At 42.1% G+C, this 21,641-nt stretch overlaps 2 protein-coding genes across 3 annotated transcripts in view; one reads left to right on the forward strand and one right to left on the reverse strand.

Annotated features, from left to right (window-relative positions):
- Positions 1–369: 369 nt before the first annotated feature.
- Positions 370–12,926, reverse strand: LOC139204991 (uncharacterized). Of its 2 annotated transcripts, none has more exons than XM_070835046.1 (8): positions 12,788–12,926; positions 7,488–7,545; positions 7,001–7,036; positions 6,186–6,218; positions 4,917–4,991; positions 4,694–4,762; positions 4,443–4,485; positions 370–3,236 (listed from the first exon to the last, which is right to left on the reverse strand). In XM_070835046.1, exons 2-8 carry the CDS (start codon positions 7,534–7,536, stop codon positions 3,191–3,193), a joined length of 351 nt encoding a protein of 116 aa, XP_070691147.1. In that variant the 5' UTR covers positions 7,537–7,545; positions 12,788–12,926; the 3' UTR covers positions 370–3,190. The 2 variants fall into 2 exon arrangements, with proteins under 2 accessions (XP_070691147.1, XP_070691146.1); XM_070835045.1 differs by lacking the exon at positions 12,788–12,926 and adding an exon at positions 10,223–10,328.
- Positions 12,867–21,641, forward strand: part of LOC139204830 (IgGFc-binding protein) — a 32,341-nt gene continuing 23,566 nt past the window's right edge. The window contains exons 1-14 of the mRNA XM_070834843.1: positions 12,867–12,879; positions 13,223–13,293; positions 13,399–13,614; positions 14,260–14,377; positions 14,468–14,796; positions 14,890–15,094; positions 15,215–15,478; positions 15,579–16,171; positions 16,252–16,522; positions 17,320–17,432; positions 18,837–18,975; positions 19,526–19,587; positions 20,054–20,273; positions 20,893–21,476. Coding sequence (XP_070690944.1) covers positions 12,867–12,879; positions 13,223–13,293; positions 13,399–13,614; positions 14,260–14,377; positions 14,468–14,796; positions 14,890–15,094; positions 15,215–15,478; positions 15,579–16,171; positions 16,252–16,522; positions 17,320–17,432; positions 18,837–18,975; positions 19,526–19,587; positions 20,054–20,273; positions 20,893–21,476 — 3,198 coding nt within the window. The remainder of the gene's footprint in view (positions 12,880–13,222; positions 13,294–13,398; positions 13,615–14,259; positions 14,378–14,467; positions 14,797–14,889; positions 15,095–15,214; positions 15,479–15,578; positions 16,172–16,251; positions 16,523–17,319; positions 17,433–18,836; positions 18,976–19,525; positions 19,588–20,053; positions 20,274–20,892; positions 21,477–21,641) is intronic.

Below are 21,641 nucleotides of genomic sequence, written 5' to 3' on the forward strand. Positions count from 1 at the left end.
TTTGTCATTATGGGGTATTGTGTGTAGATTGATGAGGGAAAAAAAGAATTTAATCCATTTTGGAATAAGGCTGTAACATAACAAAATGTGGAAAAAGTGAAGGGCTCTGAATACTTTCTGTACCCACTGTATGTTCAGTCAGGATGTAAAAGTGGAGCTGGGTCAGTTCCTCTTCCTGACAGATACTGCATGCTTTTTACACTTTTCAATCTAAAAAAGCGTGCTGTTAAGAAAGGGGTGTCTAAGCCTCTTAGTGGCTCTATGCTTGTAAGTGAGTAAAGCCCTAGATTAAACAAGATCCACTGGCGCACTATCTTTGCATCCCTATGGCATCAAAATAATGCAGAGAACAAACTGAAAGAAACCAACCAAATTTTATAACAGATTTAATGTCAAATTCAACACGATCTGGAGTTCAGCATACCTATACAATAGTATTTACTGTTCTAATTGCTATCGGAACAAAAGCAAAGAGACAGCAGCTGTGAAGGCAGAATCATTTCATAATATACTTTCATATAATCCGAATGTTTGCTTGTAAGATACAAGGTCATGTATTATATTTTGAATATAGTAAATATGATCATGACCTCTGAGAATTTCCTTGGCACTGATAACACATACAGTATGGGTTAATCTTGATACACAAGTGTGTTTAAACGCAAGTATTCCAACATTAATCCGAATTTAAACACTTTTTATTGCAATATTACAGTAAAATACAAATATTTTATATAAAAAGAGTTTTTGGTAAATTACTGACTCCCACCTGCCGCAAATATTTTTTTTATAAACAATTCATAAATGAACAGCAGAGAGAAGATGTCATCCCTTAAACTCAACAAGTATATAAAAAGACCATTTAGCCAAATGGAATATTTTTACCATCAAGAGAAATCATGTAAATGCATAGCTCAGTAGATGTGTCAGTACATACAATATATTACATTAAAAGCAAGAATAATTGTGTAAGGTCAGACAATGCCTTTAGCATAGTGGCTCTGGAAGCTCAACACACTGTAACTTAAGAAAACATATGCAAATATACAAAAGAGAAGGAAATTAACTAAACATCCTTACCAATTTGACAGCAGCTATGTAATTTGGCTGCGATTTCTACATTGACAGTGCATTCCTGTGTTTGTTGTGAATTTCGTTGTGTTTTATATAAATGCAGCTCATTTTTGTATTTGGTGCCATTTTAGTATTTTTCAAGTATTTTTTCTCTAAATGCAACGTGTTTTGTCTTTTTGCATGTGTTATGTTGCGCTGCATAGAGCTCTCAGAGTCACATTACTGTAGCCTCGGCAGAAAAGCGATCAGCCAGTTAAAAAAAAAACAAAAAAACAAAACATAACGCTTAGAAAGACAACGCTCAACAGCTACATTCGTTACAATAGTGTCACGAAAGAAAAGCTTTACAGGGGGGAATAGTCGAGTGGAGTTTGGCCACAAGTGTGGTGCAGGCTGGACCAAATACTGCATTTCTCTTTGGATTTCCTATTCTTTGGAAGTCGGTTTTCTACATTTTGGAAAAAGCATTCAAAGAAAATACTCTGCTGCATTCATATGTTATCACATCATGGGTTGTTTGTCCAACAGAAATAGTGAATATGAGTAAATATGACAACAGAGACTACAAAGACAAAGAAAAACTGAAATGTTTTGCACTGCAATTTTTGTCAAATTGTCCTCCCTTTGAAATGCTGACACATATTGAAGGCTTATGGGCAATGCTATGCTTCTGGGAAATAACACATTCTGTACATGCAGTGCTCAAATACAAACAGTAAAACAAATGCACAATCACATCTGCCAGGTTGTTTGTGTTAAAGTAACGGGGTGCATTATTTTTAAGATGACACTTCAGCACAGACCTATAGCCACTGTAGTAGACCCTGACAAAGACGTGAATGCACAATTGTTTTTTGCTCTTAAATCTGGCTGGATTGGAGCCAAGTCTAGCCCCCAGTGGCAAGATTAGCTGCAAGATTTAGTGGACGAGCAAAGCGAGTGCCTGCTTTGATAAATCCAGCGTTTAACCCCATGTAGCCCTTTCCCAGTGTTTCCGACTCCATTAGAAGTGCTCCTCATGAAGCCACAAATGAAATACTGTCATGTCAAACAGGAACATGTTCCCCTTCCCCTTTAACCTTTGCTACATAAAGTTCCCTTTTCTGCATTGGAACAAATAAGGCAACCAGTGCCTTGCAGTTTTGGATAGTTTTCTTCCACAGGGTATGATTGATTTCCATTTAAATGAAAACAGAAAGCCATCATGCTCCGTATGAAAGAAATAAAGGCATTGTTGGTATTTTCCCCAATCATCCCAAACACTTTATTTGATTCGTGAGATTTTATCCCTCCCTCACAACCAGCTTCTCTCTACCACTGTGTGGGGCATTAATCTAACTCCCTACAGCATTCAGAGAGCTATTTACAATCTGCAAGACTAAAATGAAAGCCTTTCAAAGCGAAAAAGAGAGGGAAAAGAAAACATCATTCATGGCGGTCGATTAATTTGTTGCTGTTCACACTGGCTATTTCCACTTGTTTCTTTTTTTAGTGAGGTTGAGAAGGGGGGCAAGTTTTTATCTTCCTATTGCACTGTCTCCTGTCATTCCTAATGGGCCAGGAACAGAAGATGTCAGACAAGTGAATAGGAGAATGAAGTGAGCACTCGGCTGGCTTAGTGTGGATTAGCATGGTTTGTCTCACTCATCGACCATTTCACACAGACACGTCTGTTCCACATGCACCAAATCAAACGCAAAAACAGTTTCACTGCATAGCTGGTGGGAATAATTTCTTGTTTCAGGTAGTAAAAAAAAAAAAAAAGGGAGGGAGCTCTGGCTGTGCAAAATTATCCCTTTTAACAAAAGAAGCTTTAAGCCATATTCACTGGCTTTGATTTGGATTCCTCAAATAGAATCCAATTAGAAGGTTTGAATGTGTTCCAAATGTCCCAGGCTAAATTGCGTATATGTGGAGTAGAAACGGCTGGGACAAAGACAAAAGTATACAACAGTTAAAGAAGCGCATACTGCATATGTATTGATAGGAGTTTGAATGTTGAGAAGCCAGTTGTTGTGCAAAGAAGTCTGACTGTCCTGAGTAAAAGAGTAGGAGATGTAGCCCAGTGCATTGTCCCTCTCTCGTCTGTGTTGTAGGACGGCTACTCCACCACGAACTAGACGGCCATTTTCTGGTCCTGCTCTGTGGGCACTGAGTAGATCCTGAAGAGAGAGAGAGAGAGAGGCCAGACCACAGGAAGGGAACATAGGGAGGGGGAGGAGGGGGTGAGAGGGGGCAAAAGAAAAAGTATGTCATCTTTAAAGATATTTTTAGGCTCTTTCTCAGTTTGTTAGCAGAAAGACAGAAGAAACATCCCTGCGTGTCGGAATTCAGGAAACAGCACGTCTGCCTCATGCTGCAGGGCTCTGACAGGTGCACGGTGACTGCATCACCTCAAAACACAGCTCATCCCCAGGTGGGACTTATAAACCTGGCAAGGCACTGTTGATCCAACAAGCCAGAGGTTGCTGTGTGATTAAGCCTCTTTTCAGCAGAGCGATCAGTCAGCACCAAACACTGCCAGAGCTGACTGCAGCCCCAGGAGGCAGCCAGTAATCCTGCAGAGGAATTTAACCCTTACAGTTTGTCTTGGGTGTCTCCTCCATGATGGCAGTTCTCCTGCTGCTTGGAGGCCTAGAGATCAATTCTCTATAACCCCACTGACCCAACCTGCAGGTCAAGTATTACTGCACCCCAGAACATATAAATGATTACTCTGCAGAAAGTCCCAGAGCTAAATGCAGTTAAATAAGCAAAGTGTGGAGCGGAGGCTAAAAGCGAAGAGATTGTCTCTCTGCTTAACTGGTTTAGGCTGTTTTACTGTCTGATTGACTTTTGGCAGATTGTTGTCACGATGCCAGGGTCATGTTCGCAGAATTGTTTCATTTCTAAGCAAAGTTGTCTTCTGAGGCCTCAGTGCATGAGGTAAGCTTTGGAACAGGTTAGGTCCTGTCTCATTCGGTCATATGGACCCAATGGCATCGTCTTAAGGCTATTGTTTGATGGCTAAGATGGAAAGGGTTAGAGGTGGGGAGTGTTCAGTGGTGGTTGAAGGCCTCAGGCTGTGTTACTAATTGCTGTACAAGTCCAGACGGGCTCAGACGGGTGGATGCGGTTGCGTTTTGCCACCTGAGTGTTTTTCTCTGGTTTTGATGCTGACAAGTTGGATGAAGTAGGGCAAATTGGCAGAGCAGCAAAAAGGCTGTTACCCACCAGACTGGTTCTGTCACCTGCAGGCTGACTTAGCGTGAAGTGGAACATACATTTGTCAGTGAGACACTGATACAGTATGTACAGAGGTTGCAGGGAGAAAACAAATGTGTTTACAACCAAATATCAACTTTGAAAGTGGAGAAATTTGATCTTACCCTTGCTGCCGACTGTGCATGTGGCGTCTTACTAACATTATGGCTGCAAAGGAGAAAAAAAAAAAGGTCAAGACTGAGAAAAGTTCATATTTGCTTAGGTATTAACAGCTTTACAAGGCACACCAGGAGTACAATAATTTCGGTCAAGCACTGAAAGGCTTTATAGAAGTGTATTAGTCAACTGTGGGAATGAAACCAGCACCGTTTCACATTTCACTATACCATGTCGCAACAAAACACAGAGTACTTACTGATTACTGCTGCAACTGAAAGAGTCACCACTGTCGCAGCTACAATGATGACAACCAGGGTGAACTGATCTAAGAGAAAATATAAAAAGGTTGACTATAAGTGTATTAAACAAGCTGTGATAAGCTGATACCTGTATAAGATTATGAACCCTTCATACTTGGTGATATACATTTTGACATTTTAGTGTTTACTGTATATTGCCTATTAAAATACCTCTCTCACCTGACGATCCCTCTACACCTGTAGTTCTATCGACAGCTGAGCCAGAAGGAAGTTTGGCATTAACACCTGGATTCACTGTAAATGAGAACAAGAGAACAGTTTACATGAGGTTAGTTACAAGATATTTTCAGCTGTACCATGTATTTCAACACCCCAAATAACACTTCTTTAGGCAGTATGTCTACTGCATACAGAAGTTCTACATGGTTATTGATCTACATATATTCAGTAGAGGTCATAAAAGGAATAGTTTTACAAGTAGGAGATGTGATTATCGGTCGTCTGCTGGATTGATACCACTCACACATCTGTAGGCTTAGCTTGGTTCAACATAAAGGCTGGAAACAGAAGGTAACAGTTATCCTTGCTCTGTTAATACAAGCCACAAGCCAACACCTCAGTTAATTAATATGGTTGTTTGTTTAATGTCTACAAACTAAAACCAAAAGGTCGCCTGACCAAGGATAGTGAGCCACAAAACCACAACTCATGTTTTCTACACTGTTTTTTGTGCAGATTAAACAAACAAGATGCTAAACTAAGCACACCTGCTATTGGCAGACATATGAGTGGCATCAATCTTCTAACCAAAGTCTCTGCAAGAAAGTAAAGAAGCAGTACTGCAAGTCACACGGGTAATCGTTTTGACTTGCTTGTTGCTTGTTTGTTGAGTTATTTAAAATGCACTTAAAATGAACTCAGATTTAGGTATATGTGTGTAAGCTTGTCTCTACAGAGAGGGAGAGAGTTGAGGCTTCAGATGAATTAAAGCTCTTTGCAGAAAGGCTGCTGCTCAAACAGCCAACTGGCTGCTGCCCTGTTTTAAACAGATCTGTAATTCTATCAAATGTCCATCAAAGCAAAGATGAGGACTGACAGAGAGAGGCGTGGAGAGAGAATGAGAATGCCAATGTTGATTAGCTGACCGGCAGGCTGGTGGGGATGTCGACACGGTCATTGGCCTTTCGGCAGAATCCACAGGCCCACTCCAGGGAGCTAATTGATTCCATTCAGGACTTAATGGTTGGGAGGAGGAAAAGCCAACAGAGGCCACAGCCCTTCACACGTCTTACTGGACTAGAACATTCCATACACAATGCTGACTTACTGACAATAACAAGAGAGGCCATAATTTTCCACATAATCTGCTCTGGGTCGCTGCTATTACAGTGTTTGTGGGTGTGACGCAGAAAAAAACAAAAAAAAATAAAATTGAAAATCCTACTGCCCTCCAATCCACACCTGAGGGAGCTGAGGTAATAAACTCACCATCTTTAACAAATAAATCCTCATCATCCAGACCTGTGAAATAAGAAGAAATCAGATGCTTGTAACAGCAGTACAGAATTGCATGCTTCTCAGTGTGAGCACTTAGAAACAATAATAGTGCAACTTTCTGAGTTTTTCCACTGTACAACAGTCAGGCTATAGACAACACGTTTAATCTTTTAGCAAGACTATTGATTGGGAGTTTTATGAGGTCGGTTAAGGACCAAAAAGTCCAAGAGCAAAAAGATGAAAACTATAAACGCGAATCAATACAGTACAAAGAAAACAAAACCATCTTAATTGTAGGCAATAAAAGAACTGAAAAGAAGAAACCCCTGAACATGTGACCACAAATGTGAGTAAATAACAAAACTAAATAAGGAAGCAAAGCTATAAAGTAAGAAACATTTTAAGTGAGCCATCACACAAATGCAGCTCTGTTTTTTCTAGTCGAGTACACAACATTATGTATCCACATCATGTTTTTAACGTTATTCTATCTGACATGACGTTAAATTGTTTGTGTCAACAAACATGCTTGATGTGACCCTTGACATCTCTTAATTATGTCACACAGGGATAAAATATTGGAACTGAAAATAATACAAGAAACACAAAAAGGATCTGAGAATGAACCTAAATGTTCTTTGTTGTTGCATGTGGGTCTGTGTCTGTCCCTCTATTGACAAGCAAGAGTCAGTTACAATTCACTTGTTGATAACCTTGGCTAGCACCATGACAACTGTGCCCAGCTGACTGAGAGGTTTCATAAGTGCTCCTGTTTTTATTTTTACAGATAAAGATGTATTACGTACCTGCATCTGCTGATCCCTCTGTCTCTTCTGAAACAGCTGCAAAAGAAAGGAAGTGAGTTAGAAAGCATGCACTATACACAAAGGACAGTTTTTAAAAAGGTTAATCTTCTCCAGAGGACTGCCACATTCAGAGGATGCCTACATAGACTGTACAACACAAAAAGTATTTGGCATACTTGTATTACATATATTCAGAGGAGTCTATCTGCCGTTCATTTTAGGCACCTTCTATCCCAAGAAAGTGCAGCATTAGAAATACCGTTGCTAATTTCACTGTGCGTGTTTGCTCATAAGAATGACATCAAAGAAAACACTTTGTTTCACCTTCTTTTTTTAGGTGCCTGTATAATTCAAAGGTGAGTGCATACATTCATCTGCATAGACCGTGCACATACATAGGTAGGTGGGGAGAACATGTCGGCGCTGGGACGCATAGACCCTGATTAGATGTTTATCACCTGAAAGCGCCACAGAGATGAGAACGTACCAGTAGCAGCTGGAAGCAGCAACAGACACAGGAACAGCAATCGCATCATCTTCAAATGCTGCAGGGGGAAAAGAGAACCAAGTTAAAAATACCTTCTATTAATATTCAGCCACTGATGTGTGTGAAATCTTGGTGTTTTGGTTTAGAGATAGGGTGTGATGGAAAGCAGCACTGCTGTCTATTATTGGGGCTTGTTTAGCACTTTGAGTTTCAGGATCACATACTGCTAGTCAGTGGAAAACTACGAATTCCAAGCCAGCAAGTACTTGTACCGTTTTCACTGGTTTTAAAAGTATGCATAGATCGTAATCGGACGTGCGTGGTGCATAGGTCAGTGAAAGACTACCTTATTTCCCATAGTGGTCAGCAGAAAAACTGCTCTGAGAATTCTGTCAGTCAGCTAGTAACAAGTGTCTATTCAACATTTTCCTCTCCATAAGCCCAGGTGCTATGGCAGGTGTTAAACTACCTGCCATAGCACCATAAACTGTCCAATGGCTTTCAATGCTAAACAATATAAAAGGAATCAAATACATATATGCATTTTGTTTCTTGTATCATGCTAAGCATTATTCCATCTTGCTAATTCCATTTCATTTGAGCATATACTTAACTGTCAAATTAGTTATCACACAGGCCAAGTGATACACTTAGATCGGCTGTAATTTCTTTTGTGTATTGTCGTTCTTGAGGAGAAATCTCACGACTTCCTCATGGCACAAGGCCCAAAACGAGCTCTACCACCAAACAAAGCCCCAGCTGTATCCAACACAATATGAATGGTGGTATTTTTAAATGGGAAAACATGGGAATGACTTCTCCTTCACTCAAGGTCCCAGATGAAGCCTCATTGGTCAGATTTAGGCATTGAATTTGGCATGGGATCAGGAACCATTGGTCACTCATGCAGCATTTGATACTGTACACACACACTGACCTTTGTGCCACATGTATTACATCATTGTTTGCCTTGCCCATTGTGTCCTTGTTTCCTCCATGTTAATGACTATGTGGAAAGAACTGAGGTGACCCACATGGACATGATCATCAAATAGGGCTCTGAGGGACAGCAGCAAACCCCTGAACACCCTCACTACACCCCCGCACAGCAGTTACATACATCATTACCACAATATAAGGAAGTGGATTACGCTCACCATATGGAGAGTAGATTTCAATAAACATATTTGGTGAATTAAAATGAAATTTGACTCATGGGCATCAAGAATATAACGTGTATAAGATTTTTGACAATTTTATGAAAGACCTGGGCATCAGGAGTCACACCAAAAACTGTAATCTCATCTATAAATGCTAGAAACGTTTGTGTTGGACAAATGTCCGCCCTGTAGGGCCGCACAGGAGTATAGCCCAGCCCACAGCAAGATTAGCAAAACGCTAAATTAGCAGAACAGTATTAAGAACTATTTTGGTCGACTATATTGGAAAAAGATGTTAATCACACAACTGAGGCTAACTGGAGAGGGAGTGTAGTGTGGGCTGTTCTGGCCTCTTGAATAGCTGCAGTAAATCTCCAAATGCAAACAACCTAAGAAGCTGCAAATAAAATCCCCTTCTGTATCCAATTTGCTTTTCAGAGTCGCTTTGGGTGAAATAATAAGCTGATCCAATTTGGAAATATTTATCAACCCAGTCCGCTGCCTCTGTATCAAAACGGCTCCTGACGCCTGTATCATATTTCAAATTGGGTAATATATTCTTGTACATATGAATGCCGATTGAATTTGCTCTTTAACACCAGACCCAATTTGCAACATATAATAACCAGTGACTTGCTTATAAAGTAGATATGCCACAACCGCCTTCTGGCTAGAGATGCAATGATCATAGAAGGTAAAAGTAGACGTCTACAAATCATAAAATTGGAGTGCAGTGCTGATAGAAAGGAATACACTGTACTGTTGCTGGAGGCTGAATGTGTCTTGTTTTTGTTCCATTTTACCCCATGCACTTTCCAACTAATAGGATTAACCCTGAACCTCATACCTGTCTGGCCAGGCCAGCCCAGGGTACACCTAAATCTTGTTTGCCAGGTTTCATTTTGAATGAACACTTTCTGTACCCAGTACCACACACACACACACAGACAGACAGACACAATGTACATAAACAGGACTACATGCAGAGACACATACTATATCTCTTTCTTATCTGCTCGCACTGATAACAGCCCTCTGCTCAACCACTGTGCATCGCTTGCACAACTTTGACACCAGCGATAACAACAACTAACGTGCAAAGATATTAGAATTATTGTAGCCGAGAGAGTTCATAGGAAAACAAATACAAGAAGGAAAATGTGAGAGGAAGAAGAGAGGAGATGGCAAAGAAAAACTTTAGAATTATTGTGAAGCTGTGTCAAAGCAAAAACAGGTTCGCTCTAAAAAAGAATGAGGAACAATAAGGGACAACAACAACAAGGAAAAGGAGTGGGTGAGAAAAGGGGAAAAGCACCCTGATCATTTGTTATTCATTGCCAGTCAATTTTATAAAAGTGGTAGCTTGCTCTGGGAGATAAAATATTCGTATTGAAATGTTTACTCAACTAGGCCATCTGTACTGGAGCCGCTTATCAGAGTTTGATGCAAATTCTTTTTTCCCCCCTTTAACATAACATACAATACTATGCCACTGGACCACAAATAGTAACAAGGACACCAACGATGAAATAAAAAATAAATAAAATAAAATAAATAAAGCAAAACTCACAGTACCTCAGTTGATGCCATGCAAACCAGTGAGCTGTCTACTGAGCACTTTTTCCGCCCCAATACAAATGGTCTGTGGAAGACTTGTTTCGCATGCGGACAATAAGGCCAACAGTAACACAACAAAAAGGATATGAGAGTGTGTCTGAATACAACATCCGTCTTGCAGACACATATCCTGTATTTGCCTGCCCCCCTCTCTCTCTCTCTTTGCATGTGTCTGTGTAAAACTATAAAACCTGTGACCACACACACACACACACAGGAGTGACCAGATATGATTCCACGGTTGCACAAAAATGCTGGCCTTTTCAACCTCTGCCGTGTCCAAAACAGCAACAAACAGATTCAGGACGTACAGGACTGTGGGCACGTACACATCAGGTTTACCTTTTATCAGATGGAGACAAAGCTCTTGTCCTTTGTTTTGTTAACAGCACTATCACAAGACTCATCCCAGTCACACTGAGGGTTTGCACTGCCCAATCTATCTCAACTGCAGCCTCATCGCTCCAGGAAATAAAGAAGCAGAAAACATCTTTAGAAAAAAAAAAAACCCTGCAAAGACCAGATGTTAATTGTTCAACAAAGATTTGGTGCCACTGCTTCACCTCAGACACTCGTGTTATTTGTTCGTAGGCCAATATAAAAATATAAAACACTCATGGGCACGCTGTGAATGGCATGGCACAAAAAGGAAGTGAGATTTATATAACTATGCAACACCCTCACCTTCTGTCACCTGCTTTCCTAAGGAAGAAGTCTGCACTTTTGAATGGATGAAAATCAACTTATTGCCACACTGACTCACTGGATAACAAACAGAACCTGCCGTTGTTCAGAGCTCAAGTCTCTCTCCATCAGATACACCCTGAGAGAGAGATACAGTCACACAACTCACACCAGCTCGATGAGAAAAATCTAAGAATATAAAATGTGGAGGACAGAGCATGAGGAGGTTTGCTTTGCAAGGCTGCGTGCTGATGCTCATGAGCTGAGTGAGTGTGTTATTACATCAGCAGCCAAACACTGACAGCATTCAAAATGACCAGCAACCTACCAAACACAGGAGGACAGCTCTAGCGCAAAATGAGTACTCCGTTTGTGGAAATTAAGGTTTTAAAATCATATCCTTGTGGCTTTCTTCGTCTCTGCCTTGAAACTTCGATCAGATGAGCCTCGGAGCCGGTGTGTGAGGAGGAAAAGCTGTCTGCTGCTGCTGCTGCTGCTGCTGTTGTTGTATGGGCCAAGTTCGAGACAAGCTTATTCTCACCTATAAGGGGATTCACAGCCACCTCACTGTCATTCAGCTCTCGGTGAAGTTCTTGCTACTGCGGGAAATACCGTCGTGTGTGTGCGTTTATGTGAAACTGCTGTCAAGACAGTTTCCTGAAAACTGCCATGTTAAGACGCTGCTTAGGTAGTGTGCTCTTAGGTCATGGATGAAACTAAAGCACTTGCCACAGTTTCCGGTATCGCTGAGTAGTAACTGAACCAGAAGCTTGAGTAATAAAAAAAAAAAAAAAAGTGACTAGTAGTAGTAATACGTTTCAGAATCAGAGGGGATGCTGGGTATTTTGGAAGTTTAATGATAACACAGATCACCTGCCAGTTGCAGCCTAATTAGTCCACAGATGATGACGTCTACACGCACTGATTGACGTGTGTACGTCTTATCAAGCACAGGTGTGCTATCAGGCCATCTTCACCATCTTTGTTTGTGTCAGTGTGTTGCCAGCACTTCTATACGTTTAGATGTTTGGCGTTTTACAGGCATGCAAAGAGCCTGAGATCTATCAGCTGTAGGGAAAACCAGAATCAATACAATAGTTCCATCCATGTCAAGCCTTCTTGTTTCAGTCCAGTAATGTGGTTTGTTCTGCTGCTTCAGGCGTGCCTCCTGGGACTCGGTAAGTGGCATGGTTTACAGGTTATTGTTTATAGCTGTTGGGCTGAAGCTAAACTAGATCCAAAGGCCATGTGTGCAAACATCTCAGTATAACCCAACTAGTTTTCCAGCATTTCAGTCCCGGCTTCACTCAGCTGTGTCAATTCTAACTTCATCCCCACTCAGTGTTTGCAGCACACCTATGCAAGCATGAGGTTATTCCCCTTCACCTGCAACACTCAAGTCTCAACAGTTCTGCTGTGTACTTTAAGATCCATAGTATTTGTGTAGTTTTAAGTGGTGACTAGGGTGTGGCTATGTCTCAGCCCCTGGAATGACAGAAGATACTAATCTGTACTGCTAAAGGGAATTATGGTCAGAAATAGGTGTATTGAGAAATGTTTGCTTGTATTTTCTCTGCACTGGGATAATATTAGAAGCCGTAATTGTGTACAAAAAAATGATATAACAAAATCCTTTTTTGTTGCAATGCTTTTGCCATGAATTACAAATAGAAGCCCCCCTTCTTTTTTTGATTTCACATCAACTTTTGCAACTATTTGCAATGACAATCCATACGATATAAGCATGTGCTAAAAGACGATACATTTGTAGAAAATGGCAGTAATTTCATGCAAGAAACCTCCTTCATATTTAGAATATTGGCTGAAAGGTGAACTTACTTTTAAATGAGCTGCTGTTCAGAGTCGTCTCTAAACACTGCTGTTATGTTGTTGCTCCCACGCCAAGATCCTGGTTATCATGGAAACTGCTGGTGAGAGAGCACGTTAACACAGGTGTTCTCGGTCAGGAAATAGGACCTGTTCTTCATTGGCTGCTGTGTGTGTTGAAATCTGACACCATCTCTTATATCTGTTACACAAGAGGACTTGCTGTGCACACAGCGAAACTTGCTCAATGCTCACAGTGAATACATGTAATCACATTATTGCAAGCGCATTGTTTACTATCATAAATTAATCACCTGCTGTCAGTGCAGGCCATTGTATTTTCAATTATGTTATTGTCGACTCTATATATACATATTTTCTGATGTTGCAATGTGAGAGCATATGAAATAATGTGTGTAACTCAATTTTTTTTGTTCTCCTGTGCAGGCCTGACTGGAGGCATGCCTGTCAGGGAGTTCCTGATGATGTTTCCCCCTCATAATGACCCAACAGCAAATGTAAGCCATCAAGTAACTATCACAGCCACTGGTGTCTGGACCTCAGTCACTGTGAGGGTTCTGGAAAGCAATTTTGTGCAACGCATCTTCCTCTCTGCGAGCCAGTCGAAGACGATTCGCCTGCCATTGTCCGTGGGTATGACCAGTGACCGCTCCTCGTCCTCCCTCAGTGTGAAATCTGTTCGGCCTGTCACAGTTCTTGCCTCATTCTGCACCCTGACTGGTTGTGACCACAGCATCCTTCATGATGTGTCTGCCTGGGGAACACACTACTATCCCATTACTCCTCACTTCTCTAACCAGGTTGCTGTCAGCCAGATGGTAATCACAAGCTCATACCATGCGACATCTCTGGAAGTCTTCCTCTCAGGGGATGTGCTCTTTGAAGGCAATATGTACCCTAGGGGTAGTGTTCTTAAGTTGCACATCGGGGTGCTGCAGAATGTTTACCTCCAGAGCAACTCCAGCCTGTCTGGCTCAGAATTAAACTCCCAAGAAGCTGTAGGTGTTGTGGTTGGTTTTACCTGCTCCGAACGCACACCTGAAGATTGCCTGTATGGATTTGCTGAACTAAAACCAGTCTCTCAGTGGAGTTTTGATTATGTTATCCCTCCTTTGGCAAACACAGAAATGAGTCCCAGTTTCCTGTTGGCAATGGCTACTATCAATTCTGACATGGACATTACTACCAACACCAGCCGAGAGAATGTGTCTCTTGTTGCTGGTGTTATGAAGGTCATCCCCGTAATGACCTCAGACCAAATCCACATTTCTAGTGACAATCCTCTTCAGCTCATTTACTTCAGACATGACAGTGCACAGCATCCTTCAACTCTAACAGTGCTGCCATCTGTTTATGATATCTGCCACACTGTACCTGTGTTAAATTCTGGTGATATGACTGAGCAGCGAGAAAACAGCACTCACACAGGATATTTTAAGTCGGGTGTTAAATTCTCCCAGAAGCCCAACTTCACTCAGCTGCCCACCGATGCAGGGCCCAGTTCTCTTTACACAGACACAGATGTGGGACACTATCTGAGTACCATGAACAGACAACTACACCCAGCAGTGTGTGAGAAAAGTATGTATTCAGGCTTTTTGAATATTTTTGGTGTTAATCTGTGTACCAGTTGCATGTAGATGTGTACTTAACTTTTCTCTTTTGTTTCAGCTGCTACTTCTTGTGAAGAGTTGCGCTGTGGCCGCAAACAGAAGTGCTCTATCAAAGATGGAAAACCGCTCTGTTCTTTGAAAACTAAAATATGCTCTGCATGGGGTGACTCTTATTACCGTACCTTTGATGGAAGAGATTTTGTCCTACAGGGAAATTGTAACTACACTTTAGTTCAGACTACCTGTCCAGGCTCAAATGCTTCTGTTCCACTGCAGATTAATATAGCCAGAGCATATTTGAACAGTGTCTCCACCATCCACATGGTGCAGATAAACATCCAGGGCTTTAACATCTCCATAGTTAAAGAAGACAAAAATCATGTTAGGGTGAGTGAACTGAATTTATTCAAATTAAACATGTAATCTTTGTAGCTGTTAAGTGTTCAGCTACATTGTCTGTTCTCACATTTCATCTCTCAGATTAATGGACAGAAGAGGAACCTGCCCCTCACCCTGGGGAATGGCTCCCTGAACATTTATCCTAGTGGCACCAGTGTTGTCTTGGACACCGTTGTCGGCCTGGCTCTGCAGTACGACTGGAAGCACCATCTTCAGATTGAAGTAGGCCCAGAGCTGTATGGACTCTTGTGTGGTTTGTGTGGACATGCTAATTACAGCTCTCCAGGTAGCGCCATTGCCTCTAATCACACTGATGAAACTCAGGCTGTGGATTTGACCCTCCCATGGGTGGTAACTGACACAGCCTCCTGTATTGAGGATTGCGGCGTTGGTGTCTCATGTCCAGTGTGCAGTCAAAGCCAAACCAAATCTTTTCCTGACATTAATGGCAACTCTTTCACGATTGGGTGCACTCTACTGCGCAAGAGTGATGGACCTTTTGCCGCTTGTCACTCGTTAATTGATCCTGAGCCATTTGATCATAGTTGTGTGAACAACCTGTGTGTCAATGAAGCTGCCTCCTCTATGTGCAAGATCTTGTCAGCTTATGCCAACATCTGCCAGAGGGTCGGAGCCAGAGTTCAAAACTGGAGAACCATCGCCAACTGTCGTGAGTTTCAATTTACTTTTTTTTTTTTTTTTTTTTTTTTTTCTTCCAGGTGATGACATGTTTTGCTGAGAAAATGCTTATAAAAATGTTCCTTTTACAGCCATGGCATGTCCTTTGAATAGCCACTATGAGATCTGTGGTTCTGGCTGCCCTGCTACCTGCGGTAACCCAGAGGCCCATCGTAATTGCACCCTGCCTTGTGTGGAATCATGCCAATGCAACAGGGGGCATCTGCTGAGCGGTGGGCAATGTGTCCCACATAGCAAGTGTGGATGTCGTCACCAAAGTTCCTACTATCTCCCCAAGGAGAACTTTTGGATCAAACGGTGCCAGGAGAAATGTGTCTGCCAGCCTAACTCTAAGACTGTCATGTGTGCTCAGGCTCATTGCCAGAATGGGGAGGTGTGCAAAGTTCTGAATGGAGTCCTGGGCTGTCACATGGAAGGGCCTGGACTCTGCATAGCCAAAGGAGATCCTCATTATACCACTTTTGATGGGCGGAAGTTTGATGTCTATGGCAATTGTACTTACCTACTCACTTCTTACTGTCCTGCATGGGGAAACATCGAAGACTTTAGCGTGGAGGTCCAGAACCAGATACGGGATGCTACAAATGTTTCCTTTCGGCGAGTTAAAATGGTGGTCTCTGGTTATTCCATTGAGGTGTCGCCTGATTGGAGTAACAGGGTTAAGGTAGGTGCACTTATTTGCCGCAATACATCTAGACAGTGTTTTCTCCACTTGCAGTGTTGACATCACCCCACTTGTTTCAGGTAAACGGTCTGCTTCTGCGTCTTCCATCTGTGTTGAGTCGAGGCAAAGTGAAGCTCTACATGACTGGACCCTCAACGTGTATAGAGACTGACTTTGGCCTTGTGGTGACACACAGCTCTAATGTCCTGACTGTTCAAATGCCAAGGGTGTTCTCTGGTAATCTCTGTGGCCTCTGTGGGAATTTAAATGGTAATCCAGAAGATGACGTGATGCCCGACGACGAATCTGATATCTCCCGGGCTATTAGACACTGGCAAACTAGCAGTGACCGTGAATGTGTAGATGTGCCCATGGACACCTCACTTTGCAATTCACAAGATCTACTTCTTTATCAGGGAAAATATTTCTGTGGAAGGTTACTAGATACAGATGGAGCATTCCAGAGCTGCCACAAAACCATTGATCCACAAGATTTCTATGACAGCTGTGTTCATGACGTCTGTCATAGTGACCAGACTGCACTTTGTCAGATTCTGTCCAGCTATGTTACTGTATGTCAAGAAATGGGTGCTATAATGGATGAATGGAGAACCTCCAACTTTTGTAGTAAGTAATCATAGCATATTTTTGTTAAATGAGAACAAAAAAGGAAAATTTTGATTTTATTTGTTTTCTCTTTCTCTCAACAGATATCTCCTGCCCACCAAATAACGAATACCGCCTGTGCTCCAGTCAACAGTCTGACTGTGTAGAAAACCCAAGTTCTCTAGCAGTGAAATGCAAAGAGGGCTGTTTCTGCAAACCTGGCTTTTTCCACAGCAGTGGGCAGTGTGTACCAATCTCTGAGTGTGGCTGCATTTACAATGGTGTTTACCATGAAATTCATGAGAACTTCTACCCTGATGAGCACTGTCAGCTGCAGTGTGTCTGTGTGGGCCACAATAAAGTGCAGTGTACCAACCACACATGTCCAAATGGTACAAAATGTGTCATCCAAGATGGCCAGAGGGCATGCCATGCAGCACAACCTGTTAAATGCACAGTTATGGGTGGCAGACACCTCACGGCCTATGATGGACATAACTTTGACTTTAATATGGGCAGCTGCCGTTATGTTCTATCTCAAGCTTGTGACGAGGAGAAGTCTCAGCCCACTATTGTTATACAGCAAGGAGAGCTGCACCTCAGGGTCTATGGAGTGAACATTTTGTTGGAGGTGGCACATTTGGGAAAAGTGAAGGTAAGCAGCAGTACATTTACAAACGCACTTTAGTGTGCCTTGATTGTGACTTTAACTTTTTTTTTCCCCCCAGATTGATGGTGTTTTGTGGGGTCTTCCTGTCCAGCTGGATCACATAGCAATACTGCATTCTGGCTTGCTGACTCATGTGGTTGTAGACATGGCAGTTGTTGTCACTTACGGAGGGCCTGATCTGATACAAATAGTGATTCCTGCCTCCCAAAGAAAAATGTGTGGCTTGTGTGGAAACACCAGTGCTGTTGATACAGATGACGAACTGCACCCAAATGGCAGCCTGGCAAGTGACGTGTCCATCTTTGCAGCTTCCTGGTCCCTTTCACCACGTGAAGCGAACTGCTCTGAAAAATGTGATCTCTGTTCAGTGTGCAACTCTACTATAGCAGCTGAATTTGCATCTGATGGCTTGTGTGGCAGGCTGCTTGCTCCTGCAGGACCATTTAGTGCATGCCACTCTGCTGTGGACCCAGGGCCCTTTTTTCAGAACTGTGTGAATGACTTGTGTATGTCTAAAGGGAATGAAGAACTGCTTTGCAGTAGTTGGAGAGAATACACTTTTGCATGCCAAGAGGCAAGAGCTGTGGTTAAACCATGGAGGGGTGAGAAGTGCTGTGAGTATTATTAGTCTGGACCCTTATGTGTACATGTGACGTGGTGTTTCAGTAACCTGTTTTTTTGTAACCTTTTTTTTTTTTTTAGAACTTTGGCAAACTCTATACAGTAAAGTTGTCAGATTGTGGTAAAGACTTATATGAAACCTTTTTTTTCTTTTTCTCCTCCTCCTACAGCACTCTTGTGCCCCGAAAACTCTCACTACAGAATATGCGTCAGTGCATGCCCTCAGTCCTGTACAATCCTAACAGATACCCCCTGCCCGTGGGCCTGTCATGAGGGATGCCAATGTGATTCTGGGTTTGTGCAGAGTGGAAAAGGGTGTATCAAAGCTGAGAACTGTGGTTGCTTTTATCATGGGCACTACTATGAGGTGAATAGCTACACATTATTTCACATATAACAACTAGCATTGGCAATCTCTTTATCACAGCAGTTCATTTTTTTTTCTTAATTCGATGAAACAACATTTAGCATATACTCTGACCTTAAAATTGGAACTTCTGACAAACTTGTTGGTACACTGTGTGTTAATGTTATGTAATTTACATGTGACCAAAGGTTCTCCAGTTTCAGTTGTAAACATGTTGTCACAGTTATTCCATGCACTGTTAAGAACATGACTCAATATCTTGGCCAACATATGCCTCACCTGTACGTGTGGCATTACTAATCAGAAAATCCTAGGCCTTTTATTCCTGGGTTGTTTGTTTGCTTGGTATTTAGAGAACAGTTGGGCAATGCATACCAACAGTGATTCACTGTTCTCTGTAGATTGGGGAGATATCGTGGGCTGAGGGATGCTCTGAGCGGTGTAACTGCTCTGCCACTGCCACCATGTGCTGTGAGCCAGACTCATGCCCAGAGGGAGAGAGCTGCACCCTTAACAATACCTGGGGCTGTTCGCGAAAAGGTAGGCCCAGCTGGTTCTGCTGGATTGAGTGACATTTCCTCACAGGGTGACTGTTGTTGACTCAGCTGCACCATGCAACAGTCACGAGCCTTATCAAATTTTGTGTCACTGTCTGGTATGTACAAAACAACCCTTGCAGAAAAACAATCTTTTCCCCTTAGTGCTCTGTCATTTTACCTAAATTGAGGTTAAACCTTTGCCCTTTTGTATAGTCCATTATGTACTTAAATCTCCTGTCTGCCTGGGGCCTTGAGCATGATTGTGCTACTTGCCTATTAGAGGCAATAATGCACATATTATGTTGTCTGCCATAGGTGTATGACAAGTTTAAATGTTACGTGTAGTTACTAATTGAATGTGTATTTACATTTGATGCCAACCAAATCTTTTTTTTTTTTTTTGCGTCTGTGATTACACAATATTTGCACTTGGAACTCAACTCATCAGTTGTAGCAGTGTATTCATTAATTACATTTTTCTGTTTACAGCAGATGTGTTAGATCTTATCTAAACTGCCACTAATCTGATACTTTTCCCCTTATTTTGTCAGCTGATAATGAAAGCTGTGAGAATGGAGAGACTGAGATCCGACCTTTGCAAACTCAGTGTTGGGTACTAGGAGGCTCCCACTTCTACACTTTTGATGGAAAGGTGTTTGAATTCCAAGGAAACTGTACCTACACTCTAATCCATGTACGGGATGACACCAGTGAGAATAATACATGTTGGGTTGGGGTACAGAAAGACAGGACCCCCAACGAGGCTTCTTCTGTTAAGGCTATTCATGTCAAAGTGGCTAAAAACAATATTACCATCTACAGAGGGGAAAAGGGCTACACTTGGGTAAGTTTGAATTTGGAGATGTGAACAGTCATATCACCATCCAGGCCTTGATGTGAATTTGTGATTTAACTTTTCATTATGATGAGATGCCATAATCAACCATATTAGATTTCTTCAGTATGGCCTTTAAATATAGTTTATAATAATTATAGTTCTACATGTTGCAGTGTAGATGCACTGAAACTACAAGAGTTAAAATTTAAAATCTATCACTTTCTGTTTGTTCTGTCAACAGATAAGTGGTGAGAAAAGGCTATTGCCTGTGACTCTACAGTCTGGACTGGTGAAGATTTATCAGAGTGGGATGTTTGTTGTTGTGGATACTAGCCTGGGCATCCAAATTAAGTATGACTGCTCTCATATTGCCACTATCCTCCTCTCTAACACAACAGAGGTCAGTGGTATGTGTGGGAATAATAATGGCATTGAAGAAGATGACCTCAGGACCCCACAGGGTGAGGCTGTTGATGCAAACACCTGTGGGTGGAGCTGGCGAGTTATTGATCAGGAAACTCAGTGTACAGCAGATTGTGGAGACTCATGCCCACACTGCTCTGCCAAACAGCTACAAGAGAAAAATGTTGCCCATCGATGGATGGCTCTGCATGAATACATATGGTCGCCACAAAATCCATTCCACCAGTGCTGGGAAGTTGTGAACTACACTAAATTCTCCACAGCAGTGAGCATGTTTGACCTTTGTTTTAGTGATGACTATCAGAAGGCCCTTTGCCTGATCTTGGAGGCCTATACTGCCGCTTGCAACAATGCTCAGATCCTGATCAGAGAGTGGAGGAATAGCACCTTCTGCCGTAAGCACATTTGTCTTCCTATGAAGTGGTTTATTAACTCTTACAAATCCACACATAAGGAATTGGTTACAGGTGTCTTATTCCATTTGTATGTGCAATCCTTCATTGAAAAGTTCCTAAATGCAACTGATGAGCCAAAATCCAATTTACTTTCCAGTCCAATAGCTGATTCTATTGAAGCATAGACAGTCAGGAATGTGTGTGCTGTTTTGCCTCCATATTGGTGATCACTCATTCGCTTTTTTTTTTTTTTTTTTTTCAGCCATGTCCTGCCCACTGAATAGCCAATATAACTCCTGTGGCACCGCTTGTCCTGCCACGTGTGAGGAACCATTCAGTTCCAGACCCTGCACCCTGGCTTGCATGGAGAGCTGCCAGTGCGACACAGGGTTTGTCTTGGATGGGGACACCTGTGTGCCCTTGTCCCAGTGTGGCTGCACTCACAACGGCTACCATTACCACAGAAATCAGACCTTCTGGGCTGATGAGGGATGCACTGAAAAGTGTATTTGTGACCCCAAAACCCACAAGACGCAGTGCCAGAAGGATTCTTGTGGCCCTGATGAATACTGTGGTCTTCAAGATGGAGTCAGAAGCTGTGTGCCCCACGCTCAGCAGACATGCATGTACACTGTTTGTCACATAATCACCTTTGACCAGCATGACTATGATTTGCAGGGCACCTGTCAGTACCAGTTAGTGGGCATGTGTGGACAGAAGCAAGGCCTTGATGCCATTCAGGTTTACGTACAGACAGATGGACATCTGGAGTCAGCACTCCATGTCCTGGTCAATGTGAGTGGTGTGCTGGTGAGGCTCAACAGCAAAAACACTGAGAGCATAGAGGTGAGTGCTATTATCCTGTTGTTGCTGTGTATCTTTTAAATGTCATGTCACACTAAGCATAACTTTTTTTTTTTTTTTTTTGACACTAATGGGTGAATGAATAAATTATCTAAAAATTAAACCAGGCTTCACAAAGATGACCATTGAAAATGTGTTGCCCATTGC

This window comes from Pempheris klunzingeri, chromosome 8 (assembly GCF_042242105.1).
Source record: "Pempheris klunzingeri isolate RE-2024b chromosome 8, fPemKlu1.hap1, whole genome shotgun sequence".
In the NCBI taxonomy this organism is placed as follows: domain Eukaryota; kingdom Metazoa; phylum Chordata; class Actinopteri; order Acropomatiformes; family Pempheridae; genus Pempheris; species Pempheris klunzingeri.